Source organism: Pangasianodon hypophthalmus, chromosome 11 (genome assembly GCF_027358585.1).
Source record: "Pangasianodon hypophthalmus isolate fPanHyp1 chromosome 11, fPanHyp1.pri, whole genome shotgun sequence".
Lineage (NCBI taxonomy): Eukaryota > Metazoa > Chordata > Actinopteri > Siluriformes > Pangasiidae > Pangasianodon > Pangasianodon hypophthalmus.
The window spans coordinates 17,813,911-17,841,785 of NC_069720.1; the positions used below are offsets into that span (position 1 = coordinate 17,813,911).

At 39.2% G+C, this 27,875-nt stretch overlaps 1 protein-coding gene across 7 annotated transcripts; it reads left to right on the forward strand.

Annotated features, from left to right (window-relative positions):
• ect2 (epithelial cell transforming 2) lies at positions 1-27,471 on the forward strand. Of its 7 annotated transcripts, XM_053238368.1 has the most exons (27): positions 1-417; positions 1,334-1,474; positions 1,669-1,748; positions 4,409-4,504; positions 5,326-5,508; positions 6,195-6,284; positions 6,410-6,517; positions 9,498-9,571; positions 9,863-9,993; positions 10,454-10,569; positions 10,789-10,851; positions 11,618-11,840; positions 12,650-12,847; positions 13,342-13,466; positions 13,962-14,081; positions 14,175-14,243; positions 14,338-14,448; positions 15,457-15,553; positions 15,809-15,890; positions 16,006-16,084; positions 16,505-16,624; positions 17,593-17,731; positions 18,714-18,868; positions 19,439-19,546; positions 20,414-20,554; positions 23,567-23,870; positions 26,549-27,471. In XM_053238368.1, the coding sequence occupies exons 2-26, from the start codon at positions 1,351-1,353 to the stop codon at positions 23,855-23,857; spliced, it is 3,123 nt and encodes a 1,040-aa protein (XP_053094343.1). In that variant the 5' UTR covers positions 1-417; positions 1,334-1,350; the 3' UTR covers positions 23,858-23,870; positions 26,549-27,471. The 7 variants fall into 7 exon arrangements, with proteins under 7 accessions (XP_053094343.1, XP_053094344.1, XP_053094345.1 ...); XM_053238369.1 differs by lacking the exon at positions 4,409-4,504; XM_053238370.1 differs by lacking the exon at positions 23,567-23,870 and having other exon boundaries at positions 5-417.
• The last annotated feature ends 404 nt before the right edge of the window (positions 27,472-27,875 follow it).

The following is a 27,875-nucleotide window of genomic DNA, read 5'->3' on the forward strand; positions in this document are numbered from 1 at the left end:
AAAAGGCGCGGCTCTGTAGTTCCGCTGACGTCATATCTCTCAGCCAATGAGCGCGCGGCTGCTCGGCTTGCTCCGCGTTTTGAATTCGGGAAAGTGAGTTGAATACGGTGCGACGTACAATGCCTTAATTAAGATGGACTTAAAGTTTAGACTTGTTTCATAATATTGTTTTAACTTGTCGGAAGACTTTTTCTTCGGAGCTAAACGGAATAAGAGCCACTTTTATTACTGAGCGATAACTTTGTTTTGTCCCGCTTGGTAAGTTAGTAGCAGAGTCTAAACTAGCAAGTGTGCTAGGTAGCTAACCTGCTTAGCTTGGCTTAGCTGGTCAAGCAGCCAGCTGAACTCGGCGCTAGTCTCGGCTTGGGCAAGTTTTCAGCAACACTTTTACAACGTCTGCTTGCTGTTGAGCTCTCGGTAAGATTTTCTATGTTGTGTTGAACTCAAAATTAAATTTGTTCCCTATTTCAGTCTAATTTTTTTTAGCTTGCTAGGCATTTTGGCACTGTCTCGACCGCTCCCCTTCAACTGCCAAAGAGCTGTCACTGTTTATAAACGTTATATTTACAGAAATGCACCAAAAACATAAGGATTTGACCTGTAAATTCAGAAGTACCTCTACTTAATTTACTGCAAAACAGACATTACATAGCTGCACTCCTTAGCAGAATACAAGTAGGTCATTATAAATATTTCTTGTGTGGTCTTACTTTATTGTGAACATGTAGAAACAATATTCTACACGTTTCATTCACATTACAGCTGTTTAATAAGCAGAAATCATTTCCATCTGTTTTAATGTCGCTTCTTGGCTGAACTTATGTTGTATTATTGTATACTGTATGTTATTTTGCACATCTAGACTAACAGCTGCCTGGAAAACCACTCAATTTCTAAGTGTTTAAACAGTCTGCAACCTTATGATCATTCATTCATTCATTCATTTATTCTTTCATATTCAGTAAGTGCTTTATCCTGGTCAGTGGATCCGGAGCCTATCCTGGGAACACTGGGCTCGAGGCGGGAATGCAACCTTAATGTTGATGCTAGCCTATTGCAGGGCACCACACACTTATCACACCTAGGCACTATTTTTAGTATAGACTGTCCACCTTGTGGAGTGTTTCTGAGACACTGGAGAACCCTGAGGAAACTCCACACAGACAGTAACCTGAGCTCAGGATCGAACCGAGGTCCCTGGAGCTGTGAGGCAGCAGCACTACCCGCTGTAATCAGTATTAAAAAGTACCTACACTAATGCCAGATACAAACTTCATAAGTTGTTCTCAAGGTCTTTGAGTCTTCAGTTCTTTCTTTTTTCTCTTCTGGACAGAATCGGGTCGTGACGCCATGGCCGACAGCACTTTGGGGACGGTCCGGAGCCTGCTCGTGGACTCATCTGTCTTTGACTCCAGAATGGCGGAGACCTCCAAGGAGCACACGTTCCTCGGTCTGACCTCGGACGACGCAGAGGGTAAACAACAAGGCCCTTTGGCCTCTGCTGTCAATATGATCCGTCATTTCTTCTGGCTTGTTGTTATTTCGTTCAAATATTGCAAAGGGGACTGGATGTCTGTCTTTTTTTTTTTTTTTGGTATGTTCTGTATGACAGCCTTTGTATTTCCTAGGAGGCTCACTTTGCTGCTGGGCTTTTAAAATGTCTTTCAGAAATGCTGCGGCGAGTGGAGACCAGGGTTGTGCTTGTGGGGGAAGCGGACAGCGACGCTGCACTTGTAAAGGCGCTTGAGGTAAAATCAAACTGTATCACTGTATTAATGAAAAAGCAGCGTTGTGTTATATACATTTGACAAAGCAAGATAGAAGGTAGCCATATGCAAATGAGCCAAAAAAAAAACCCATACAAAAACATGCTCTGCAAGCAGTCTGACTGATCTGAGAGAAGTTTTGAAAGACTATGATGTTGGCATGATTAAAAAAGGGAAAGATTAATCCGTAATTAATGCAGGCTAATATTAAACCATGACACACTATGGCTAATATATTACAAGGCACATCATGTTTTCCATTTATAGCTGTATAATCACAATATGCACATGATGTAACTGTTTATTCTTTACATGACAGTTGTATGAAAACATAGCAATTAACACCAGTAATCTATGGAAAGACAAAACATCTGGAAAATGCCTGAAGAATGACTGTTACTTTGTTTTATGCCACTTCGTGTATAGCCAGTGGGAAAGACGCATTACAGCGTCTACAGGACTCCTAGAAAAGCAATTAACAGAAAAAATAATAATAATAATAATAAATCCACCCCTCTCCTGCTATTAGCTTATTTTTGCCTGCCAGAGATCTGGCCGTTATATCTGTGGACAGATCAGTGCAGACAGCGTTTCCTGTTTTCCGTGCAAGAATTATGTCTCGGTTCAGAGTTTATGTCCATTTGGTTTGTCTTAGTGTCAGCGAAACATATTTGCAATTAATAGCCGTTTTCCTGCTTACCCCGAGTCAGGAATTTAATGATGACATGTTTTTCTTCCTGTGTCCGGTGAATATTGTGTTTTGCATTACTTAGTTGAATTTAATGTTAATGAATGGATGTAGGCAGGAGCAGTCCGCTACCAGCAAACAGGTTTAACAGAATTGTTTTGTTGTAGGAACCTGTAGCCATTAACAGTACAGTTTTTTTTTTTTTTTTTTTTTTTTTTTTTTTTAAATCAGAAGAGACATCGGGTTGAATTAGAAGTGTACCTTAACAGAGGAGCTGAGATTCTTATTGTGAAGTGAGTAAATGTGTTCAACATGTTTGCGTTTAGGTGACAGCCCAGTTTCCATTTTAAATGAGAGTGCTGTCAGGAGCTAAATGTTGTACACTTTAAATGTTGACATTTTACTCCTACACATCCTTTAAACAATTAACTTCTAACAATGGCTGTCTTGTCTTCGAGTCTTTGTGGTTTTCAGTGTGCTTGATCTCAGATCGTTTGAACACTGTCTCATGTTTATCTTCGTTTTATGAAATAAATTAGGCACATATTTTTGATGTCTTTGCCTAGCATTTGCTGTGAAAATAAGAAATCTATCTCTGTGATTAGCATTAATAGTGAAATCACTGAAGTCATACAATTTATTATATGCAGGGTGTGTCCTAATTTGATTTAAATTAAATGCTGGGCTATATGATGATGATACCAGTATGGTAATATTGATATGAGGTGTTATGTCACAATACACTTTTCTAATATATCATGGTTATCATAATATCTTTTTATGACTTTTTTTTAAATAACAGTTGCAAGCTCAGTGGCTGATTAGATGTAAAATTTTATTGTTTTGAATCTTTAAAATTGTAAATTTGTTAATGTTTCTTCCCTGTGTTTCAGAGTTAAATTATTTATTTTGTAGACATTAAATAAAAGCACAAGCAAAATTTTTTTCCAGGTTTTTTTTTTTTTTTTTTTTGGGGATATCGTCTATCATCTAAGTATAATGGTATATTTTTGTCATATTAACTTTAATCCTTTTTAGCCAGAACCTCATAATCCTAAGATCTTGTGATATTGCAGTGTATATCGTGTATGGGAATGCTGTCTTTAAGTATCATGATATGATTATTATTTATTTATTTTTTATTTATTTGTTTTATTTCATGTTGTCTTTAGCAATAAATGTGCATATATTAAACAAACTCCTGAATATTCCTAGATATGCGCATTGTGGTCTAAAATGGAAAAAAAAGATCAGACTACACTGCTCTTTTTATTGTCTAAATAAAGTAATTTATCATGACAATTTTTATGGCTCAACGCACCAATGCTCCGTACAGGCAGCAGCTTCGTCGTCTGACAAACCTGGTGGTTTCACAACAGACTTTTGATCTCAGTTTTGGAGTCCTACAGTGTGTTTTAGTTTTAGGGAGTGGAACCGTCAAAGAATTCGGATGGCAGGTTTTGAATTTCTCATAAGCTGTTTGTTTTCAGCATTTCACTTTGGCTTATAGAGACAGCCCTGGGGTGAGGTTAACTGTTCCTCCTTGGCTGCATCCAAGTGTCTGTGTAGTTGGGGGGGGTGGGCGAGGGAAGCAGGTGGAGGTATGTGTGTTTTTTTTTAAATTGATGCCAATTCCCAGCCCCAGTCCAGAAATCCTCCTCTTTTTGCCCTTGAGAAAGCATGAGAGGGCTGTCAGATGGCCAGGCTCTTTGAAATGCTCTGTTCTTGCTCCCACTCTGCAGTAGGGGCACATACACACAGCTTAATCAGAGGCAAAAAAGCAGCAGCTGAGCGAATCGACCACTCGCCACTTTGAATTCACAGAACTTTTCTTCCCAGACTTGGGTTGACATTTGTTAGAAGTTCTCTCCTTCTGGCTCGTGTGGATATTGGGCTGAATTTGTAAGCCACGGGTTGCCAGGTTGATGTCGAATGCTTCATTTTCTTTTTACAGGCCATCCGAGTAATGGAAGTCCCAGTGGTCAAGATTAAAGAAGGTGACCCGGGCTCAGAGTCGGGCGAAAAATTAATAAAATCTATAGTCAACATGGTATGTCTCGGAGACGGGGGGCTCTTTGCATGCTTGAGTTCAACCTGGAGGGTTAGGCTGCATGAGTAATGTAACGGAAACTGCTGCGACACTCCCTGTTTACATTTTCACTTTAACACAATGTGGTGAACTAAATCAAATCAAGCTTTCCTAACAGTGATCTCTAACGTGGTGTTTTATGTCCCTGTGATCAGTGTTTGCTAATCTGGATAATGATTAATCCACACCGGTGCTCCTCTTTCATCTACTGAGATTTATTTTCCTTTCCCCTCACATACTCAAATAGGGTGAGTCACAGTATGCTTGGAATTCACTAACATGGTATTGGTATGAGGTATGAAAGATATATAGCTTGGTAAAAGCCTGTTTTCTTCAGGTGTTTGCTGCAGTGAGAGCTTCTTGAGAACCAAACCTTTTCTGCATTTCATCATGCAGTGGGCCATCCTTGAGTAAACAGAAGAAACACTGTCATTATTGTGTGTCTTTCCCTCTGTGAAATTGTCCTTGCTGTTTCACTTGAATGTCGTTCTGTATTACATTCTGTGTTAGAGCTTTTTAACATGTTAACTAAAAGACATACCGTTTACAGTTTGATGAAATGTGGACTGCTTTATTGCATTCCCTCGATTTTTATATACCTTTTGAACAAAAGTGGAACATTTTTTTCCCCTTGCCCAATCCTGATTGTTTCATCACAAAATTTTCCAGCCAAGCAGCTCCCATCAGAATATTGTGTATTATTGGTAGCAGTTTCTTCGTGTTTTGCATCATTTTTTGAAAAACGCCTCTTTGACTTTGAATCTTTCTGCGTGTCCCATTAGGATATAAACGTCCCCTGTATAAAGACAGACAATGTCAGAGAGTTTGGGGATGGAGAAAACGCTGAGTACGAGACAGTCTTTGTACTGAAGGACTTCCAGTCTCCTGACTACAGCTATTTATACAAAAATGACAACCGCATTTTGGGCCCCCCTGTGGTACTGCATTGTGCTGGGAAGGGAGAGGTAAGGATGAGTGTACACACACACACACACACACACACACACACACCCACACCCCCATGATCAATGGCTCACACATGGATGTGACATGTATCTATGCCTTGAGAATTTTTTTTTTTCACTTGAAGCATTGAAATCGTAGCAGTTCCAGCATTTCAAAGGCACGATTTAACTTATACCCATAGATAGTAGATGCAAAACTGACAGAGCTGAAGTTCTCTTTCAAAGACAAATTGATTCCTAAGCTGCTTTTGAGTGGTAGTGTAAAGGCTGCATAATGCATCTTGGTTATCTGTGCATGCCACAGCACCTGTAATGTGCACACATGGCTGCCAGGTTCATTCTGATAGGGCAAGAAAGCAAAACAGGCTTCTGCTTCCATTGTCCTTTTTTCCCCTTGCAAAAATGCTGATAAAAACATGATGTCAATGATATAGTGATGTTTACACAATCTGAATCCACATTTCTTCTTGCAGTACACCATAGATAATAGCAAAGCCTAATCACTGAGGTCGGACTGGCATCAGGAGGACATGGGGGGCCTTTATAATTTGCACGTTCATGTATATTCATAAATCCTGCAGTCTTTATGAGGGACAAAGTTTAGAGTTGTCCCTTACATATCTATAGATCTTCCTTGTATAAAAAATCAAAAAATTTTAAAAATGTATTTATTTTTTTGTGTGTAGCCACTGCCATTCTCGTCCCGTCCTCTGTACTCCACCACCATGCTCAACTTATCGCTCTGTTTCACTGGCTTCCGCAAGAAAGAGGAAGTGGTGAGTTTCTATGGTCTACAATCAGATCTGATGTCTGAGATTGCCACTTCCATGTGACCTCTTTTTTATATATCTATATATATATATATATATATATATATATAAAATCTTTTTTTTTTCCTCAGGTAAACCTAGTTAACCTGGTGCATCATATGGGCGGCACCATCCGCAAGGACTTCAGTGCTAAAGTCACCCATCTCATTGCCCATTCCACTCATGGGGAGAAATATAGGGTTTGTATTTCAACAGTACATCCTCTCCTCTGTAGTTAAATCTAGACAAGCTCTGCATGCTTATTGTATTTGGATTTAAAATACTTCACTTACAAGTTGTTCATTGGGCCACAAAGATTTCAAATCTGGTTGATCATGTGCTCATTAGTTGCTGGGGTCTGGGAAATTATTATATTTATGTTATGTAACTTTTTTAGTGAGTCAAGTCATTTGACTCTCTTCTGTTAAATGCTTCATTAAGATACTTTTAATGTATGAATGTGAATGTATAAAAAAAGACCAACAGACAAAAGTTTTAAGTCTAGGCAAGCCTAGTTTTCCCGGACTGCCATCGGCTGCATAGCATTGCAAGTGCCAATGGCATTTAAACAGTGCCAAGGCAGTCATTTATGTAGGGTCAAAAAGATATATCCTTCTTATTAGAAGTCCTTGAGATGTAATGTTAGAGTTTTGGGCAATGCTCTGTGTTTCAAAAGAGGTGCTGTGGCACTGATGGATGGATGGATGGATGGATGGATGGATAGATAGATGTGCCACAGTAGATCCTCACACCCCTTCATTTAATATAAGTCATTTGCTACTATAATATTCCAATCGTGGATATACATTTACATTTATGGCATTTGGCAGACGCCCTTATCCAGAGCAACTTACAATAACCTACCTCTACTCTCAGCAACTCATTGCAACATTGCTAGCTAATGTTATCTACATTGAGAAATGCGACTAACATTAGATAGCTAGCTAAGAACACTCTTTCACTAATGACATAACAGTCGAGATAAATACGACCAGTATGCAGCTACAAATGCATTCATGCCATAATGTTGTCAATATATCATCAATAATATTTGTAGTAATAATAATAATATTTCACCTACATGAAACAGCACAACTTTAGCTAGCCTACCTCTCTCTATGCAACTATCCCAAAATGACGCAGCGGTGGGCTAGTTTGTGAACAAATGCAACAGATGCATGTATATCATAGAATGTCCCTGGTATCCCTCACAGCTTCCTAGCTAAGGGTAGCTAGATTGCAGTTTGGCTAGCCAGACTCCTCGTGCATGCGCATTTCAACAATGGAACTTGGACAGATGGACAAATGGCGAAACTGCCTCTTCCAAAATAATGGTCAAGATTCACGGATTCACACACTGACTTGCTGACTGAGAGTGAGGAGCTAATCTCGGTCATGGTGAAAGGATTTACTGACTCAGGGGGTGCAGATCAGTTTAGGGAAACACAGAGTTGCAAGTACGAGTTCCACAATTCACAGATACTTAAATGTAAATGTAAAATCTCTGATAAGCAGTTTAGTCATTAAGTTACAAATATGTGGAACTGTAGCGCTTTTGTTTTCTTGGCTAATAATTAGTGCAATGTGTAGTACTTAACCTAAATATGGCATGAGGATAATAGAAAGGAGTACACACAGGGCTGTCTAATTATTACATACATACTGTATACTTACATAATTAATTACCACTGGCTGCATTATTTTTGTATATTTATTTGTAGCTTTTGCAGTTGTGTGTTGAACTGTATTTGAATTGTCAAACAGTTGTTCAGGTTTTGGCCAGGGTGTTGTCACACAGTGTTCTGTAGATAGACACTGTGATAGAGCAAAATCTAGAATGTCTGGAATGGACTACAGGTATTTTAAAGCAGAGGTTTTTCAAATGTTTTGCAGCCAAGGAGCTCTCCCAAAAAAGAAAGAAAGAAAGAAATAGGTCACACAGATCTATTTATAAACTTAATCTAACTATTTAAATATTAGGCACATTGGGCAGCCGTGTACAATCACATTTATTTGATGGAGAAAGTATTGCTTTTTATTTCTAAGCTTTCCAACAGTTACACGGTCGATGTTTGGATTAAATCCTTTCTATTTAAGTGACTAATTAGTATCACATCAACCCTGACAGCCCTTTTAGATAAAACTAGAATTTTACTTTATTTGGCAAAATAAAAATAGGGTCCCCTATTTATTATTTACCTTTTATTGAACCTTTTTTTTCTGGTGTTTCGGTTGTCTAGGACTAGAAATTGGTTTTCCCTGTTCCCATGGCAACCAATTTATTCACATTTGCTTATCTCTGTTGACTATTGAACATAACGACTGTATTGAACATTGAGTAGTGTAAAGAGTGTTGCAGCAAAAAAGTTGTTTCCTGAGAGTGGAGATCTGGACTGATCAAATACCTTTGGAGTGCTAGCACGTAGCCCATAAGCCCTGTTCTAAAGTCCACATAAAGCATTGCTCTGTCCTCCCTGAGAGACTTGGCGAAATATACAGCCCTTGGTTTTATTGATTCACTTGGGTTCACTTCACTTTTTCAATCTCCCATCCCCTTTGCCACTGAAAGCCTGGCCAGGAGTCAGCTCTGTGCTTGGCTGCGCAAAGAGTGTTCGAATAAGGCACATCAAGGTTTTTGTGATTGACAGCGAACATGCAGGTGGGCTATTGCAAAAGCAAATTATTTAACTTCATATGCATTGTGTCTGTCCCCCCCAATGTTACATATGAAAGAATTGAAAGAATTTTTTTTTAACCTGCATGTTGGTGTACATTACCTTAGCAATTAATGTTGCTGGAAGATTTTATTGTCCTTATTACTGAGGTGTAAACAAAACATCTCTTAGATGTCTCCATTTTCTACAGCATAAGCATTGTTTGTAGACGAGCTACCCAAAGTTGAGCTTTGTTGTAATAATGGTAATTGTCTGTGTTTTTCTTGTAGCTCCGGATGTTAAGCAAATCCATCCTCTGTAGCTGAGTAGTTATAAATTTTGTTTTGGAGAGTGTCTGATTAAGGGTGCACATATTTATCACTCTTGGCCCAAAAAAAAAAAAAAATTGCGTAATTAGGCTGAATCATGCATTAGGTACATATGCATAATGCATTGGGGCAGACTTTGATTCGTGCACTGTCATTCTCTAACTCTTTCTTCTTTTCTTTTTCTTCTTCCTGTGTAGTTGGCTGTGTGCATGGGTACACCCATTCTCACTCCAGACTGGATTCATAAGGCCTGGGAGCACAAGGATAACATGTAAGTGTGTGTCTAAATATGAAGAATAATGAAAGAGGATTGATATTTATACACAGAAATCTATCTCTGTGATCATCTTCTGCCGCGAATACAGTGTCATTTTATTTATTTGCCAATTTTAATGTTATATGTCGAGAATATTTTTCAGAACAGGATACCTTATGCTTTAGCTCTCCAGAGATTCATTAAAATCAGTTTAAAAAGTATGAATCCTGTACCTTTTTGAGAGCATATGTTTATGCCAGGTTGTTATTTGTGCTGAGAGGGCTGATGCCAACCTTCTGCTTGCAGCAATTTTCACGCAGGCGATGAGGAGTTCCGTATGGCCTTCAAAGTGCCGCCGTTTCAGGACTGCGTTCTGAGCTTTTTGGGATTCTCTGAGGAGGAAAAAAGCAATATGGAGGAAAGGACGCTGAAGCACGGTACGGAAGAATCATCTTTAAATCTCCTTCGGCAGCTGCTGCTGACAAACTACAAAGCATTGTTCTGTTGTAGTATTGTGAAAGTTTTTTCTCATGTATTTGAACTCTTTATTTGTGTACTTTGTGATGCCAAATGTTGTGTAAGGCTCTGTTTGATAAAAGAACAACTAATATTTTTCAGTACTTCACATGAAGTAGTGGGGCCTCTTTGTTGTTTTTATCGTGATCTGCTTGGTTTCTCTTTCAGAAATTCTCTGAAGCAGTAACCAGCCTTGTTTATGGAGATTTACCTTGCTGCAAGTTTAGTTAGTTAGTAGTAATCCAACAGAGTTGACTCTGGTAAATAGGGTTATGATGACTGCCTTATTCGGTCATTAGAGTCTTTGGGCACTTCTGTCCAAAGAAGAGTACTGGGGTTATAATTTTTAACGTTAATTTGCAAGCATGATTTATGCTCCAGGTGGCCACTTTCTGGAGGTCGGAGATGAGAAGTGCACTCACCTGGTGGTGGAGGAGAACTCCATTAAAGAGCTGCCCTTTGTGCCATCTAAGAGACTGTATGTTGTAAAACAGGAGGTGAGGACCTGTGCTCTGTTCTGAAAGTAGATCCTGAGAAAAAGGATGAATTTAGCCTCTTATATTCATTTACACTGGCACATGTGAACTATTTGGATTCCTTAGTGAAAATTACTGATGTATGGTGTGTGTAAGTGGGTTGAACAATGTGGCTTGGACTGTCTAGTCTGTTTGTTTTGTATAACTACTTATTATGTTGTACTCTTTCTCTCCTTTAAGTGGTTTTGGGGCAGTATCCAGATGGATGCTCGAGCTGGGGAATCTATGTATTCATATGAGAAGGTAACAAAAAAAGAAAGTATATCAAATGGTATACTATTATATTTTAAGTATAATATATATTAAATATTTCAGAGTTTAGCCATTTCCTCTAACTCTTATTGTTATTGCTTTACTTTTGCTTTATGTGCCTCATGCAATTTATTTATTTATTTTTTAATAAAACACCCTGATTTATTTTTATGGAAGCCATGAACCACAAGTTGTGAGGGGGGGGGGGAAGAAAAGTTCTAAAAAAGTGCTATGTCATTAATATAAGATCTGGTTATTTCATAAAATGTGTTATAAGATATAAGATATTGTAATATAAGATAGTACATCCATTTTAAATGTTATTTTGACTTAGTATCTTATTATTTAGTAATTTATAATTTCAAGCTATATGGGTATTTTATTTTATTATCTTGTTATTTTAAAATATTACGGGCTCCCACACTTTTTTGAGCACAGTCAGCTCTAGAATTATTTTATGAAAATGAGCAAAAAATATTATATAAATTGAGTAACAAATGCAGCGAGCGAGATTTTAAGTTTATAGACACGGGGAATGCTGTTTAGATGTAATTAATATAACTCGGTATATCATTAGTTTAAAGGGTAATTCCAGTAATTCTGGAAAAGACTGTGACTGCTTTTCCTGTTTCTTTTTGCATATACTATACACCATTATGTGCTGAATTTTAAACAGTGGCAGGGAAATCTTCTAACGCCATACTAAAGTCTTTGTAAAAAGTTTACATTTTCTCCATCTTTTTGTTTTGTCACCCAGTCGGAGAGCCCGGCGATGAAGAAGGCCGTGTCCCTTCTTTCTCTCACGACGCCCACCAGTAATCGGAAGCGGCGGCGTCTGCGTGACACTCTGGCCCAACTCGCTAAAGAGACCGAGATCTCGCCCTTCCCCCCTCGCAAGAGGCCCTCGGCAGAGCACTCACTCTCTATGGGCTCGCTGTTGGACATCTCTAACACTCCTGACACATGCAAGGCTTTGACAGGTGAGGCGGAGAGAGAAAGATAGAGATACCTGCTTGCTTAAAATCTTACCTCTGTATTGAAGAACTGCAGCCCCACAAGCTCATGAGGTCCAGCACCCCTGCAAAGGGTTTATGATGGAGCCATGCAGGAGTATGAGATGATTATAGTTAAGGCTAAGACTACCTAGTGATTCCTTGACTTCGGTGTCCCTGCTGGAGGTTTAGGATGGATCGATAGGGGCTCTAGGCTGCGTGCAAGTGTGTGAGCGATGCAAGGATAAAGCTGTTATTACTTTAAAAGTTATATTTTAATTTTTAAATGTTTCAGTTTCATTGATATTGATTTACAGTAATGCTTATCTCTAATCTTTAGCTAGACTTGACATTTATTTGACCGTTCAGCCATCTTCAACTCATTTAACCATTTAACCTCCACTGATTAGCCTAAATCCAGAATGGAATTCTCTTCACTTCTTAGGAAAAAACCATAATAGTGCATTCCTCACATAGTGTATTGTACCATATTTATATTCAATTAAATTAGTATTTCTCCATATTTATATTTAATTAATGTATCATTAATTAAATGTAAATTATAAAGCGTGTCATAAATGATGCATCCATGCATACTACTTTTACATGCATATTTCGCTTGGCTGACAAAGTAGAACATGATCTTAAAAATTTGAATGTGGATTTTTGCCTTTGAATACATATAGAAATTGAAATAGTATTCACACAGTGAAATTTGTTCTGACAGCCCTCATGGAGTGTGAAAGAGCAGCAGTGTAGGCTCAGGGTGAGTGTGTGAGGCTGGTCTGTTGTTACAGAGCGTAGTGTGGAAGGCAGGCGTAGACAAAAGAAGCCTGTGAAGAGAAGGAGTGAGAGGGAGAAGGAGAAGAGGAGTAGGACAGGCAGAGAATGGTCCTTTCACTGTACCAGCACCCCGCAGCAAGCCACCAAGCAGGACACACTCCCTGAGCACACGCACTTGGAGCTCTCGCTCAACTCATCTCCAGAGTCAGGAGGTGTGTGTAGAAAGCAGTCAGGGTCATCAGGTGAAGTCAGCCTGACCTAGGTAGGAAAACTAGGGAGCCAAAAGAATGACATTTTACAAAATAAATTCAGAATTACATGAGCAAAGCTCTCAGGCCACAAATATGTATACAAATATGGTATACCTTCACTACAAATTTGATCTTGAGTTACATTTAATGTGGCACTGAAAAGTATTCAGTTAACTTGAGGGTACCTGCGGACACCCAGCATTGCAGAATTGTGAAAAAGATTACATTTTGAAATCTTTATTGCAAAATAAAAGGTTTGCTTGCTGCAGTGAAATACACATAGCAATTACATTCATTCACTTTGGCTTCTATGGCTTTGACTATTCTACTTCGTAAGTGAATAGATTTGCACCAATTCAACCTGAAATATATTTGAGGAGAGTCCAAAGTGAGGGAAAATTGTGTCAGGAGAGATTATCTTATTGCTCACCTGTGTGTCTGCCCATGCGTTTCAGAGAACTCCAAACCCTCCAAAAGCTCCACACCTGTGCTGCCCAAGCAGTCGGCAAGATGGCAGGTGTCCAAGGAGCTGTACCAGACTGAGAGCAACTACGTGGATATCCTGGCTACAGTCCTGCAGGTCTCTCTCCCTTCCTCTCTCACTCAGTGTCTCTCTCTCTCTCTCTCTCTCTCTCTCTCTCTCTCTGTGTCTCTCTCTCTCTCTGTCTCTCTCTCTCTCTCTCTGTCTGTCTTTCACTCTTTCTCACTCACACACACAGTGGCAATCCACAGTGCCTGTCTGTGGCCTTATCAGCCTGTACCAGTGCTCCAAACCAGTGGGGGAGAAAATGAATTAGATTCGTGTTACAGTGGGCAGCAGAGCCTACTCTACATCCAAACACCTGTGCCCCTTAGAGCCACACAAACACACACACGCACACAGGAGCACACATTAACAAACACAGAGTGTGTAGGATCAGCTGCCATGACAACATCATAACATGCAAATCCACCCCTGTCTGTCTGTGACCATCAGTTAAAATATCACAGAAAAAAATTAAAAACGTAAATGACAAATGCTCAGATACTTTGATTAAGCCTCAGGGTTTTGAGTCTTCTGTATTTGCTATTTCAGCTTTTCAAGTATCCACTGGAGAAAGAAGGGCAGGTCGGAGGCCCCATCCTGGCTCAAGAAGAGATTAAAACCATCTTTGGCAGCATCCCAGACATTTATGAAGTGCACACCAGGATAAAGGTGGGCATTCAGTTGTTTGAACTGTGATTGAGAGTGTAAGAAGGGTGATTCATCCAGAGCAGCTATTAATGCTGATGAATGTCTTTTGGACAGGCGGACCTGGAAGAGCTGGTGATGAACTGGTCAGAAGACAAGAGTGTCGGTGACATCATTCTGAAATATGTGAGTGTGATGGAGTTTTGATCTACATGTATTGTCACTTCTATGACGCTGAATGTCTGGTCCATTTGTAACACCTCGTCCTTTTTCATGTCAGTCCGGAGAGCTGGTGAAAGCTTACCCCCCTTTTGTCAACTTCTTTGAGATGAGCAAGGAGACGATTGTGAGGTGTGAGAAGCAGAAGCCCAGGTTTCACGCATTCCTAAAGGTATTGTTGTGTTTGTGTGTGTGCAGGGTCTCTGCAGTGTTAATTATGTTGAGAACTAAGACTGAAGAACTTGTGTCCTTGACCTTTTTCCATGATAGACTGAATGATAACTAAATAATTCACCTTTCAAATGTAAAGATATTTTCCTCATTGAATGAAATTGAGATGTCTGAATTGGTAGACAAAAGTGAAACTTCCCCAGTCCTCCCACTCAGTTTTCTACTAATTAATTCAGAAGTGTTTCACTCTACATGCTCAGGCACACGTGGCAAGAGCAAGGTGAGAAACACTGTTGTGTTGTGCTAGGTAGACTGCGGACCTGTCTTCTGTCTGATCTGCACAGTAGTATTTGAAGAAAGATGCTGTTATACTCCATATTAGTTTAGTAACATTAGCAACCTTTTCAATTACAGTGAGGTTTTTTGTGATAATGTCTTATCTGCTAGGATAAACTCCTCTTTGTAGTGTCTGTCTTGTTAGGCTAATATAATACTGTCTAAAACCAGCATACCTTATGACCAAAAAAATTAATTATTTAATTTTTTTAATTAGTTTAAAAATAAAAAAAAGCATGCATTAAGTTGATAGTTAAGTAGATATCTCTTAAATAGACGTGCTCATTAGAATATTAAATGTACCCACTTTTTCTCCTCAGTGCTTGCTTTATTTATTGATTTACTGATTGATTAATTGAATGCAATGCTTCAGAGGCCCTCCCCACTTGAACGCTTAAGTTGAAATGATATGTTGTTGACTTGGCACTTGGTTTTCTTTGCATTCCCAGACAGTCCTGTGATATTTAGCTTTTGTGTTACCCTAATGTTGTAACAAGTCTCTCAAATTTGTCTATTATAGTAGCATTAAAAAGGCCTTAAAATCTTTAAATTGTATTTGCTGATAACATTAGTCTCTAACTCTAACTGTGTCTGCAAATAAAGAGAGAACAATAAGGCCACCTGCAACTCTGAATGTCTTGTTTTCCGTGTTTCTCTCCAAACCTTTGTCTAGATCAATCAGGCTAAACCTGAGTGTGGGCGGCAGACGCTGGTGGAGCTGATGATACGTCCTGTTCAGAGATTGCCTAGCGTGGCTCTCTTACTCAATGGTGAGTCATAAACACACACATACACATACCACTTCAGTAATCATACATGCTTCTCAGTCAGTAGCTGGTTGCCTAGCCTTCTTAGATTTTTATCTGTTCCTTTTAAAGGCCTTGATTAGAGACAGATATTTTGAGAAGTTTAAATATTTAAGTATTCTACACCTGAGGTCACATTCTGGCTGTATCTCTCCAAGTAATTATGGAAATCCGTCCCCATAACCTTTCGTTTTCATTTGCCACACTGTACTATTTCAGATATTAAAAAGCATACCTCTGATGATAATCCTGATAAAGTCACTCTGGAAAAGGCCATAGAGTCCCTCAAAGAAGTTATGACGTGAGTTAAATTATTTAACAACTCCATTTCGAATAATATTCTCATGACTTGCATTCATCCTCATTCTTTAATGGTCAAAGACCATGTCCTAAATCTTTTCTGCTGTTCCATCCAGACATATAAATGAAGACAAGAGAAAGACAGAAGGCCAGAAGCAGATCTTTGATGTGGTTTATGAAGTGGATGGCTGCCCTGTAAGTTGCTTATGTGTTTACTCACACAAATTCTATTCGTAGTGACGATCCGCTAATCTCTAAATAACAGTGCCAGTGCATCGCGCCTATCCTCCGCTCAGTCAAGCTTGCATCACTGTTTATTTCACTTAATTAAGCAGCATGCTCCCTTTATGTTCTTCTTTTTCAGTCAGGATTTGTAAAAGCCTTGCATCTTGTGCAGGCAGTGTTATAATCTTCCTTTTTTCTTCTTTTGAGGTCTGTGCGAAATATATTAATGTAGATTTGTTTGGGGTCTATCAGAGAGAATGTGAATCATTAAAAAGAGCTTGTGAGGAAGCAAGTCCCTGCTTGTTTTCGTTTCGATAATCAGAAAAAAAAAATGCCTTTGCAGGAGCTTGATGTTGCTGCTAGAATTATCTGTGTGTGTGTGTTTTGCAGGCCAATCTTTTGTCTTCTCATCGGAGTCTGGTGCACAGAGTGGAGACCATTGCTCTAGGAGACAAGCCCTGCGACCGCGGCGAACATGTCACTCTATTTCTCTTCAATGACTGCCTGGAGGCATGTTCTCACTTGCACTCATTAAGAAATATATCTTTATTTCGCCTCTGTGAAGTTGTTATATAATTTACGTGATGAAATCACATTTACTCTTGTGTGGAAATATTTTTAGAATTACTAGACAAGGAAAATCTTGGCTCTCGTTTACAGGCTATAATGTACACGTTAACCATCTGTTCTTTCATTTTTATATGCATATCATGGCCTGTGCTTCCCTCAGCAGCTTTCTGATGGATATTCTTTTCAATGACTTGTTAACCAGCGGATTGCTTTTTAACTCCCAACCTGCTGATCCCCCTTCCACATACACACACACACACACACACACACACACACACACACACACCCATTACATTCACACAATATCTTTTAAGTTTATTGACCTCTTTAGCAGTGCCCTATTGAGTCAGCTCCTCCTCTCCCTCCCCCTCAAACACCCATCCCACCCACTCTGCTTTTTTCCTATCCCAATTACATATACTTCACAAGCACTCACTGAGTTCATGGTGAGAATGAGGTTGGAAAAAAAGATGCCTAATTAATGCATATGCAGTCCATGCTTGCTGACTCGGCTATTCCACGTTTCCTGATTAGCATGGATGTGTGTTTGATTGGTGGGGTTGGGTAGGGGGGAGGCTTGTGTCTACTGTGGCTGTCCTGTTTGCGCAGCTTTAGGTCTAGCCTGTTAATGAGAGAAGGGAGCTCTGGGGCTCCATCTGCTCAATTATTCATTGATGAATTCCTCTGTATTCATATCTGTTGCTCTACATCACCCCGCATCCCTTACTCAGGCCCCATGCTGTAGGATTAAAGGGTACCTAATGAGCCTGGGCGTTTAGCTTCCGGACAGTGATCAATGAATCATACACGCGACAGCCTCCATGTGCACGCACATACACCCACTGTATAGAGTCTGGACTTAAGCACATGCAGGAGGTAATTTATTGCTTGTATGTGTGCATCCCCAGATTGCCAGGAAGAGGCATAAGGTGATCAGCACCTTTAAGAGTCCTCTGGGGCAAACGCGGCCACCTGCTCAGCTCAAGCACATCACCCTCATGCCCCTGTCTCAGATCCGCAGGGTGCTGGACCTGCGTGACACAGAGGGTAAGCTCACAGTCCATGTTACAGCTATAGAACACACAGCTCTACAAAACACACATGCACTTCCATTATAAGAAACATTTCAATCCAGTGCTTGACACTTCAGAGTAAATTTGGGGTAACCCTTTTTCAACTATTTAAGTTATTAGTTACCATCATTGTGGAAATTCTAAATGAAAACTGTCAAAGGATAGGATCATGCCCCTTTAATTGTGTATCTACAAAAAACCTTTGAAAAGAAGCTGTAAAAAGAGTCCTGACTCTTTCAAAAGCAGAGATAGAGTCGCTGTGCTTTTGTAACACTTAACAAGCAGAATATTTTTGAGAGAGCTGATTGATGGCAAAGAAGTGTTTGAACAACTCAGCCTCCAGAGCTTTGAGCGACACCTTTCAAAAAAGCTGTCAGGTCATGAAGAATGTTCAGAAAAATGTTAATGCATAGATCCAGGTGTTCAAATTAACAATTAACATCAATAATTGTCTACTCCTAAGAAGTCTACTCCTTTTAATTTCCTGAGATTGTACTGTTGTTTACATCAGAGATTGTGTCAAACCAGTAACATTCTTTCTAATGCTAGATGTAGCCTTAATTTTGAAATAGTGTGGTCACCTTGAAATCAGATCATGCTTACATTTGAGGGTAGAAATTTTTAAGTCAGAATACTTTTTATAATATTGGGTGTAGTCCTGCCAATGACGCATTTGCGTAGTGAAAAAACTCTGGTTTCTATAGCTACCCCAGGCTCTATAAACAGGAAAAAAAATAAATGATGTGGCCCATCACCATCAAACCAATCAGTTCACACAATCCAAGTCAATTCAGCAATGTTCTCTTCTTGCACTAGACAGCTCATGTGCATGTTTTTAAGGTATGGCTTCAGCAGGAACTTGACTGTACCTTTAACTGTCCACCAAATCAATCCCTGCTTGCGTTTTCTAAACTCAGTATCTGTGTGTGGGTGTATGATGCATTCTGGGTGTACAGACTGTCAGAACGCCTTTGCCCTGGTTGTGCGGCCTCCTACCGAGCAGGAGAACCTCCTCTTTAGTTTCCAACTCGCTGCTGAAGACACGCTCAAGTCGACCTGGCTCAAGACTCTCTGCCGTCAAGTGGCAAACACCATCTGCAGGGCTGACGCGGTGAGTACTCTACCCCTTTGTGGAATCTTCCTTGGCTCCCTTCGTCTGGAGGCCGACAAGGCCTCTAGCATAATTATTTATTTTATTAGGCCTCACTTTGTTTTATTACAGCAACAAATTAGGTGGCATGTGCAGGCCTTTTTGGTGGCAGTTAATCCTATTAGATTGTCCAGCGTGGTTAGGCTGGAAGACAGATTAATGTAATTAGAAGTGGAATTGTGCTTGAACTTTACACCTTGGAGGCAGATGGCTTTATCTCCATTCTACAGCACCACAGGTCTCTTGCTCTGACGCATGAGTGCAGGCCCAGACCTGCCAAGCAGCACGTGTAATTGGCTCCAGCCAGACAGATGTATATATTTGCCTTTATAATTAAAGAACAAGTACCACTAAGCCCTGCAGGTGAACGTCTGTCTTGCCAGCCTACAGGCACAGGATCCACCACAAGGTGGCGATGCACACCTCCTTTCAGTGTTCTCTCTCTCTCTCTCTCTCTCTCTAGACCAAGATGTCTCACTCATCGCATTTCGCCTGCAGAATGACTTTATATTTTATTCTATTTTAAAACAGGAAGACCTAATTCAGTGCACCGATCCTGACACCCTTCAAGTGAGCACGAAGGACATGGACAGCACACTGAGTCGAGCCTCGAGGGCCATCAAAAAGACATCAAAGAAGGTAGGGGTGGGAACAACACTGGGTGTTGTGTGTAATGTGCTCACTCACACACATGATGTTCACTTAATGGCAGAGTAAAAAGAGGGGTCTGAAACAGATTTTAGATCAGTGATAAATTTGGGTTAATCCATGGTTTCCATGGATTAGTCTGTATAGCAGGGGTCATCAACTGGTGGACCATGGTCCAGCTGTGAAGCCAACAAAGCATTTCATTAGACCGTACTGAGTGCATGAAATAATAATGTAGCAGAGCTGAAAAACGAATGGGGGGAAAAACTGTCCGTAGTTCAGTGACACTGACTTTCTATAGCAGATTCTCTGTTGTGATTTATCCACGCACATGTATTTATTTAAATTATTTAACTGAAGGCAGCTCAGAGACTGGCTAGAGGGCTAAAGATATTATACTTTTAATTTACTAATTTACCATTTAATTTAATACCTCTGGTCTAATTAGTGAACTGACCACATGGCTTGTTTTTGCTTAAAGATATACCCAGAGAAGTATGAGTTTATTGTCCCTGCTTCGGGGAGAGATGCCTCTCATCTGTTCTGAGTACATGGCGCTAGTCCAGAGTAGTAACCTGAAGCGCCTCTACAAAACAGAACCACATATTGTCTTTTTTAAAGACTTGAGCTAATCATTAATGGTTAAGCTTTAAAAGGTAACTGGTGTCACTGTTTAGTCATGTTAGTTGCTTATCTGTACCTTACACATAGTTTTATGTAACTGGACCAAAGTTTTGTTTAATATCCCTGCTTATGTTGGATAATGTGTATAAACTGAATGTTTTTTTTCTTCTGAGTTTCCAGGCTCTAATATGAAATGTACAGGTTGGGTGTAGTAATGATTGCATTCATTTGCAGGTCACCAGGGCCTTCTCTTTCACCAAAACCCCTAAGCGTGTGATCCAGAGAGCTTTCATGGCCAGCAGTACCCCAGATGACAAGAGCCCTGGCACAGGCCTTGATCATATGACTCGAATGACTAGCAGCTCCACACTGGCTGTGAGTCTCTCTCTCTTGGTTTTTCTCTTTGTTTCTATCTCTGTCTCTTTCTTCTTCATATTTATTTTAGTAAAAGATGAGGGTTTCATTTAAACAAGTCAGGGACCATATGATCAGTTGACAACATGAATGCAGCATTCAGTAGCTTGACCGATTGTGAAACAGATCCATATCTAATCAAATATTGGGAAAACTGGATTTCTCAGACACATTTTCATTAAACTTACTATTATTACAGTTATTCAGTTAGAGGAGATTTTTTTTTAAAACCTAATCTGCTTGGTTGTACCAGTAATCACTAACCATGTTACAGAAGATCTACCTCCTTACATAATCCAGTTCCAGCGCAAATCCAACAGATCTGATCTGGCTAATCGAGTAAACTGATTATGTGGAGCAGGACTGTTGGATTAGGGCTTGGACAGAATCCTGTAAGAAAGTAGATCTCCAGGTACAAATACGTGTTTTGATCACTGGCTTATACTAGGATTGCAAACAAGCCTGGAGAAGGTGATAAGCATGAAGAATTAATCTGACTTCAAAATGAATGCTCTGTGTTGCAGAGATTTCAGTGTTGTTGCACAGGTTGCACTGTATTGTTGGGCATTGTGATTTAGTGATTATAGGACATAACTCGTTTTGGCTAGAGGCCTGCAATCCCAGATCAATTATGTACAAATCCCAACTGCGTCAGAGGTTTACCTTCAGTTAAAATAAACAAATTAATAATAAAATTAGGCTTGAGTTAAAATAAGGACATTCACCTAATAAACATAGACCAAAAAAATGGAAAGTGTCTACAGGAAGTTAATATTTCCCTATTTAAACCTTTAGCTGTCACCTTAATTTTGCCTTACCAGCAGTTAAACAAGTTCAGAGCCAGTCTGTTCGATCAAATTTGTTAGTTATTGCATAATGAAATAAACAAATGGTTTGAAGGCTGAAATGTTTTGTTGACTGTTTTTACTAAGCGGTGCAATTAGCGTGCTCGGATGACAGATAATCTTTTCAGGCTCAGGAGCACGCAGGCAAGTGGAAACACTGACGAAACTGAGCAAAATAAAATCCACTGCAAAACAGTTATATAACTCTGCTGCTTACCAGCACTAAACGGATCGAGAGAAAATAGACACGAGCCAGACTCGAATATCTTTTACGTGTGATGCAAGGACAGAACTCCTTATCTCATAGTCTAAACAATGGCCAATGACTTGCTGACTTTTCGTCAAGGTTGTAAATACAATGTACAACATTAGAAACTTATTATAATATAATATATATTCTTTTGTCTGTATTAATGCACTTAACAAGCTAAGTAGCTCGGCATACATTATTACATTCTGTTAACTACCACTCTTTAAGCCTAGTCAATTAGCTTCGCTCAATATGAGACGGGGCAGCACATCTCAGGTCCCAGGTTTCATACAAGAATACATTTTTTCAGTGAAGTGTGATCCTGTATTATTGTGGGTTGGTAGTTGCTGGTTTTCTTCAGCAGACAGGTTTAGTTTTGATTTAATTGCACTGCCTTTTTTTTTTTTTTCTAAACTAATGACAAAAAAGGAAAAGCAGTGCACTGTGGACACCTGAACAATCACACCCGTATTTGCTTGTTAAACATCGCATTCCAGATTTAGTCCTCTTTGTTTTAATAATAACCGCCACTCTTCTGGGAAGGCTTTGCTATAGATTTTGGAGCATGGGGCATAGTCGGTGTTCCAGTTCATCCCAAAGTCGTTCAGTGTATGCTGATGCATGTGTCTGTATTACTCTTTGGGATATATTTAGATCAGGCACCAGTACTTAAATGTTGTAGAGGTTGAGGGATAGTTTGGTAAATAAATCCTGTAAAATAGATATTTTAATTCCTAACTACAGGTCTGATAACTCTTTTAAGAGGATAATCAGGTTCTGTAGTGTCTTCAGTACACAGACTCAGTTGTAGATAGGATGTCTTAGCTCTTTGTATTACCAAGATGTTTCATCTGATGAATACATCTGTTGTATTATGGAGATGTCTTGCTCTATATTATCAGGAAAATGTCATCTCACCGAGCGCACACAATGTTGTTATCTAAAACCAAGCACCTTTGGTAGACACTTGCTTTCCAATTAGCTGCAGCTCAAAAGCAGCTAGAACGAAGAGATGCTATGGTAGTAAATTAATGTAATGATTTCAACTAAATCCTTGAAATATCTCAATGATTATATACGAGTCTGAGACAAGGTTGCGCAATATAGACAGAAGTAACATACTATAATTATACTGTGCTTATGATATGCCTTGCAATACATATAAACAAACTAGTAAACCCTTCATGCATCACATTTTTTAATACACTGGGAAAGGCATGCTTGGATTTGAATCCACCGATGCCATGATTTAGAATGCTTACAGATCGTAATGAAAATGTTTCTGCTCATTTGCATATTGCAACCTTCTGCTATATTTATATCACAAATTCCGATATTGTGACAATGGTTAAATAGTGTATTGTGCACCAGTAGGCTGATGGAGCCACTTTACTCAATTGTTTATGTTTAATGATACTTTGTGATCCAGGTGTCACGTGTACAACTACCACTGCCAAGTTGGCAGGAGAATAAATTCAATCCCGCATGCTTACCTCACATAGTAAAGTAGCACTTCAGAAAGAATGCTAAGGACATTGCATCTGGTCTGAAACTAATGAAGCGGATGTTCTACTTGTTCCATCTCACTGCTTCAATGTTTTTCATTTGCATTGTCAGTATAACAATTTATTCTGTAGGGTCCTTCTGGCTTTTATTGCTTTCATTTTCCACATCTTTTCCAGAGTAATTAAAAGGGATACTGTTGCCTTTCAGGCTAACTATTTTGAGCGCCTTTTTGTTTTGTTTGAATTTATATTTCAGGCTAAATACTTTTTCTGTTTAAAAGACAAGTTGCCATTTTGCTGTAATGTAGTAGGCTAATCTGTGTGTCTATGTCTGTGTCTGTGTATATGTATATGTGCCGGTGTGCGAGTGCAGATGGCTCGCTCAGCCTCCACGTTCAGTCTGAGTGGTTGTAGTAAAAATGCTGTAGTGCAGCGCTCCAATTCTCTGGACAATGCGCCTCGGCCCAGGGTGGCCGTCTGTGTACGCAGCCCATACTGCCCAGAGAACACTAACCAGCCTGCTCCTGCAGAGTCCCATCTCAGAGTACCCACGCAGCAAGCATGCCCGGCTGCTCTGCAGGGCACGAGGCCATGCCGGGAGCTTGTGGTTTCCTTGGAGCAGCGCCGAGCCCCTGGCTCCCCCCGCAGAGAGACTCTACTCTAGGTGTCTGTATGATGTGAGCACAGCACACTTCTGGCTCCCTCCTTCACTAATGTTTAACTTTTGGGAAAGTGGTTGCACTTACTAACTCACTATGTTAGAGGGTGCACAGTTCCAGTCCTGGAGAGTTGCATTTGGTGATTTCCTTGTTCATCTAGACACCTAGATGAATAACAGATTTATTTGGTGTGTTAGAGCAGGAAAAATCACTGGGCTTCTGCTGTCTAGGATTGTAGTTGTGCATCTTGCTGTAGGTGTGTGTAGGTCGTTCAAATTTGGATACTATGAGAGTCCAAGAGCCGGTAGCACCTACTGAACCTAAGTTGGGATTAAATCTAATTGTAGCTCAAGAGGCTTGGGAATTACTAGATATTTATGCACCACAAAACAACCAAAACTCCCCATAATGACTATTTATGCAAACAATGGCAGTTGTTATATTGGGTAATGTTGGGCATTTTGTATTCAAATACTCAAGCACAGAATAGAATAATTCATTATTGAACCCTAAGAAGATTAAAATAGTAGTTGAACAGGATCAGACCTAATACAATTTATGAGAAATTCTCAGGAGAACTTGTATATAATCAGGAGCCAAGGCACTGACACGTTTTGAGGCAGCTGGTTGAAAACATTAGGACAGTGAAGCCTAAAGTGAATAAAAATATTCACAACAAAACCGTTAATGTGTTAAACCTCACATCATGTGTAACAGACCTTGTATGTCAAATGTAAATGGAAGCATCCCAGAAAATTTGGTGTGAAGGTGTGAGGTTTTGAGTATTAAAAATGGTCATATCATGCAACTGCTTTTAGCTGCTAATTAGTTTATAAATACTCGGGTGAGTTTTGTTAATTATTGGGAGTTTTGTGTTAAGGCTGTGACTGGGTTAGCTGATCGCAAATACTATGACTGTCCATGCTGCTTTCGTTGTTCTGTGATGCATAATAAATAGTCTGGATGCTCTCTCATGTGGTGGCATCAGAAAGAAATTTTGCAATTCAGTGGCATGAAGACACTCTCCCATCTTTTATTTTTCATATGGATGGGTTACTGACTGATGTAAAGCCAGAGTGCATGCCAGTCATGATGCTTTTTAACAAAACTCAGCTTTTCAAGCAACTGGATTTTGATTTGCCATTGATCGTCTCACAGGGCAGGCACGGAAGCACAGTGATAACTTAGGTTTCAGTAACTCTCTTGGGTGTCATAAGCTCAACTGAAAAGTGTGTAAGTGTAAGTGTGTGTGCACGCACACATGGGTGATGGGTTCTGACTGGTGGTTATAGCAACAGGCAGGGTAAGAGTAAAGGGAATAAATTGGGTTCATGTTGCTGCCTAACCTCTCTTTCACTCTCACATTTCCATGTGGGATTGCAGGAAAGAATGCAGCGTTAGTCTCTGCATGAACATACCAATCAAGCAGTTTGTCATCATCATTAGAAACTAATACATAATTTAATATTTATTGCTTTTTGTTTGTTTGTATATTTATTTATTATTTTAGAAATCATCTTAAGAAATTGAAACTTATGAATATGCTAGTCACTCAATTTATGATGTGGTGGGCTAGGAGAACCTGATGTCACTGCGGCTGAATTCTGGCAAACAGCCTTATTTTAACATAATAAATATAAACTTAAATATATAGGGTGATTAAAAATCTTAACACTTATATGTAACTATAACACTAGTGGGATTAGTATTTATAAAACAAGGAGATTAGGATGTAACTTAGTTGCGTCTGCAAAAAAAAAAACAGTAGTACTGTAAAGAAAAGAAAACTGGAAAGGAAAATATTAGATGTTAACGTTTTTTTAATCACCCAGTATTTTCCTTGCCTAGAATTTCTACAAAAATCAAATTAAGTAGGTAGCGAGTTTAACAAATGCAGCAATGGCTATAGGCATTAATTAAAGGCAGGTATAAAGTGGATATCGTTTTCATGTTCTTATTTCTTATTTATTACCTGTTAATCAGTGGAATTGTAATAGAATCTTCAAGTGAAATTTTCTCCCTTTTCACTTTTGGGTGTAACCAGACTTTAAAATATTAAAGCTGTACTTGTGATTGAGATGTTCTAACGAGAAACATATTTCAAAACTTTCTATACTAGAAAATGTCAGTTTCACCATGTGAAGGGTTTTCTCAGGCCACCACATATTCAATTGTAACACCTTATGTCATTCACTAACAGTGTTCATTGCTGTCCTTCCTTAAATCTTAATATTGACTCAGACCCCCCCCCCCCCCCCCCCCCATATTTCACTCTATACACAAGAGCGAAAACATTTAATCATTATATGTCAAGAAATATAATTACGTATTGTGAAGTTTGTGAAGCGTCACTATTTCCTAATATGCTAAATCCTGAGGACAAAATGGCTGAAACTCTTCCCTTGAATCTCTGTAATGGAAATGGTGTGAAATGGTCACTTCCTCAGGGAGTTTACTGCTTTCCCTCCACCCACAGTGAGCGGTACTTAGAGTTAATTGGACATGACTAGTGAAGAATACTCCCTGAACATCTCTGAGACACGCTCCTCTCAGCTTCACAATATGGTTCTTCGTAACAAGCCGCACCAGATGTCAGACTTCCTGAAGAATTCATACATCCAGAAACTTGCTGATGCTAAAAAAACCTGCCGTTTTTTTTTTCACTCCATATGCATCTTCTCTCTCGTTTATTCTAGGCTGTGCACTCACCATCGATGGTCAATCTGTCATCTGCGTTCGAGAGGAAGTATCACACCTTTAGCAGGTCAACCACTCACCTGATCTGATGTGTATGCCTTAACCTGTTTCCCTGCTCTGACTAAACAACTAAAGAACTTCTACACAGTGGTACAGTGCTGCTCAGATCACTGCTCTCTGACTTCCAAATGAAGGATCATTCTCATAATTTGTGTTTTTCCTGTTACTAACATATTCATATATTTTGGGCACTTTGATCTAACAGAGAAATGTTAATAACTGACATTTTCAGGCTATTTTTTAGAGAAATAGATTTTCACATTATTAACCAATGAAAGTATTTCTTAACGTTGTATGGGGAAGCCTATCTCAGCTACTTAAGTTTCCAGCTTTTATAAAGCTACAAAACTAAGTACTTTTAATATAAATGGGTTAAGAAAAACGATGGTAAGTCACTGTAGTAAAACCATTGCTCAAGTTTCACATATTGTAAAAGTATTTTCTTTTATTTTTTAAATGGACTAGATCGTTTGTTTTGAACGAGCAAAAAAGTGGAGCTGCGTACAGTGTGCATATTTATTCTCTAGAATAAATCATCTATATATATATATATATATATATAGTATATGTCAATCCTATAACGTTTCCTTTGTTTGTATTTATGTGTAAATAGGGTCCTTTTTTCATTTGTGGTAGTGTCATTCCAATGATTGTTTTTCCTATTTCTTGAATGTCACGTTTTTAACTGTCACTGTAATGGCCTTTCAAAACCTGTACAAACTCCCCTTTTCCTTTTCTTACTGTATTGAAGTTACATGTTGTCTTTGTAAATGGTCTGTAATGATTTTTGGAAATTGCTTTTATGTTTGACATTGTTGATTTACTCGTTTCCAATAAAAGACGGATGTAGCCAATAAATGAATGCCAGTTCTGGGATTGGAAACAGTGTTTTGCAGATAGCTGTCAAAATGTTTAGTGCAATTATTTTTTTCTTGGACAACTCGTCTCTCAACCCTTTTAGAATATCAAGCTGTCTAAAGGGGTCATCATGTATACCTGGTTGACTGAGAGCCAGATACAGACCCAGTAAATGTATTTCTGCAGATTACCCAAGCAAAATAGCCGAACTGATAAATGATTGAAAAAAAACTGGCCGTAGTTCATGAACCACTGCGGCTTCCGTAGCAGATCCTCTGTTGCAGCCAGTCACTTGAATTTATGTAAATGATTTAGCTGACATGGCAGATGACAACAGAATGTTTGAAGAAGTATGCATTTATTCCCTGCTTCAATTTCAAAAAAATGTTTCATCCATTCAGAGTCCAT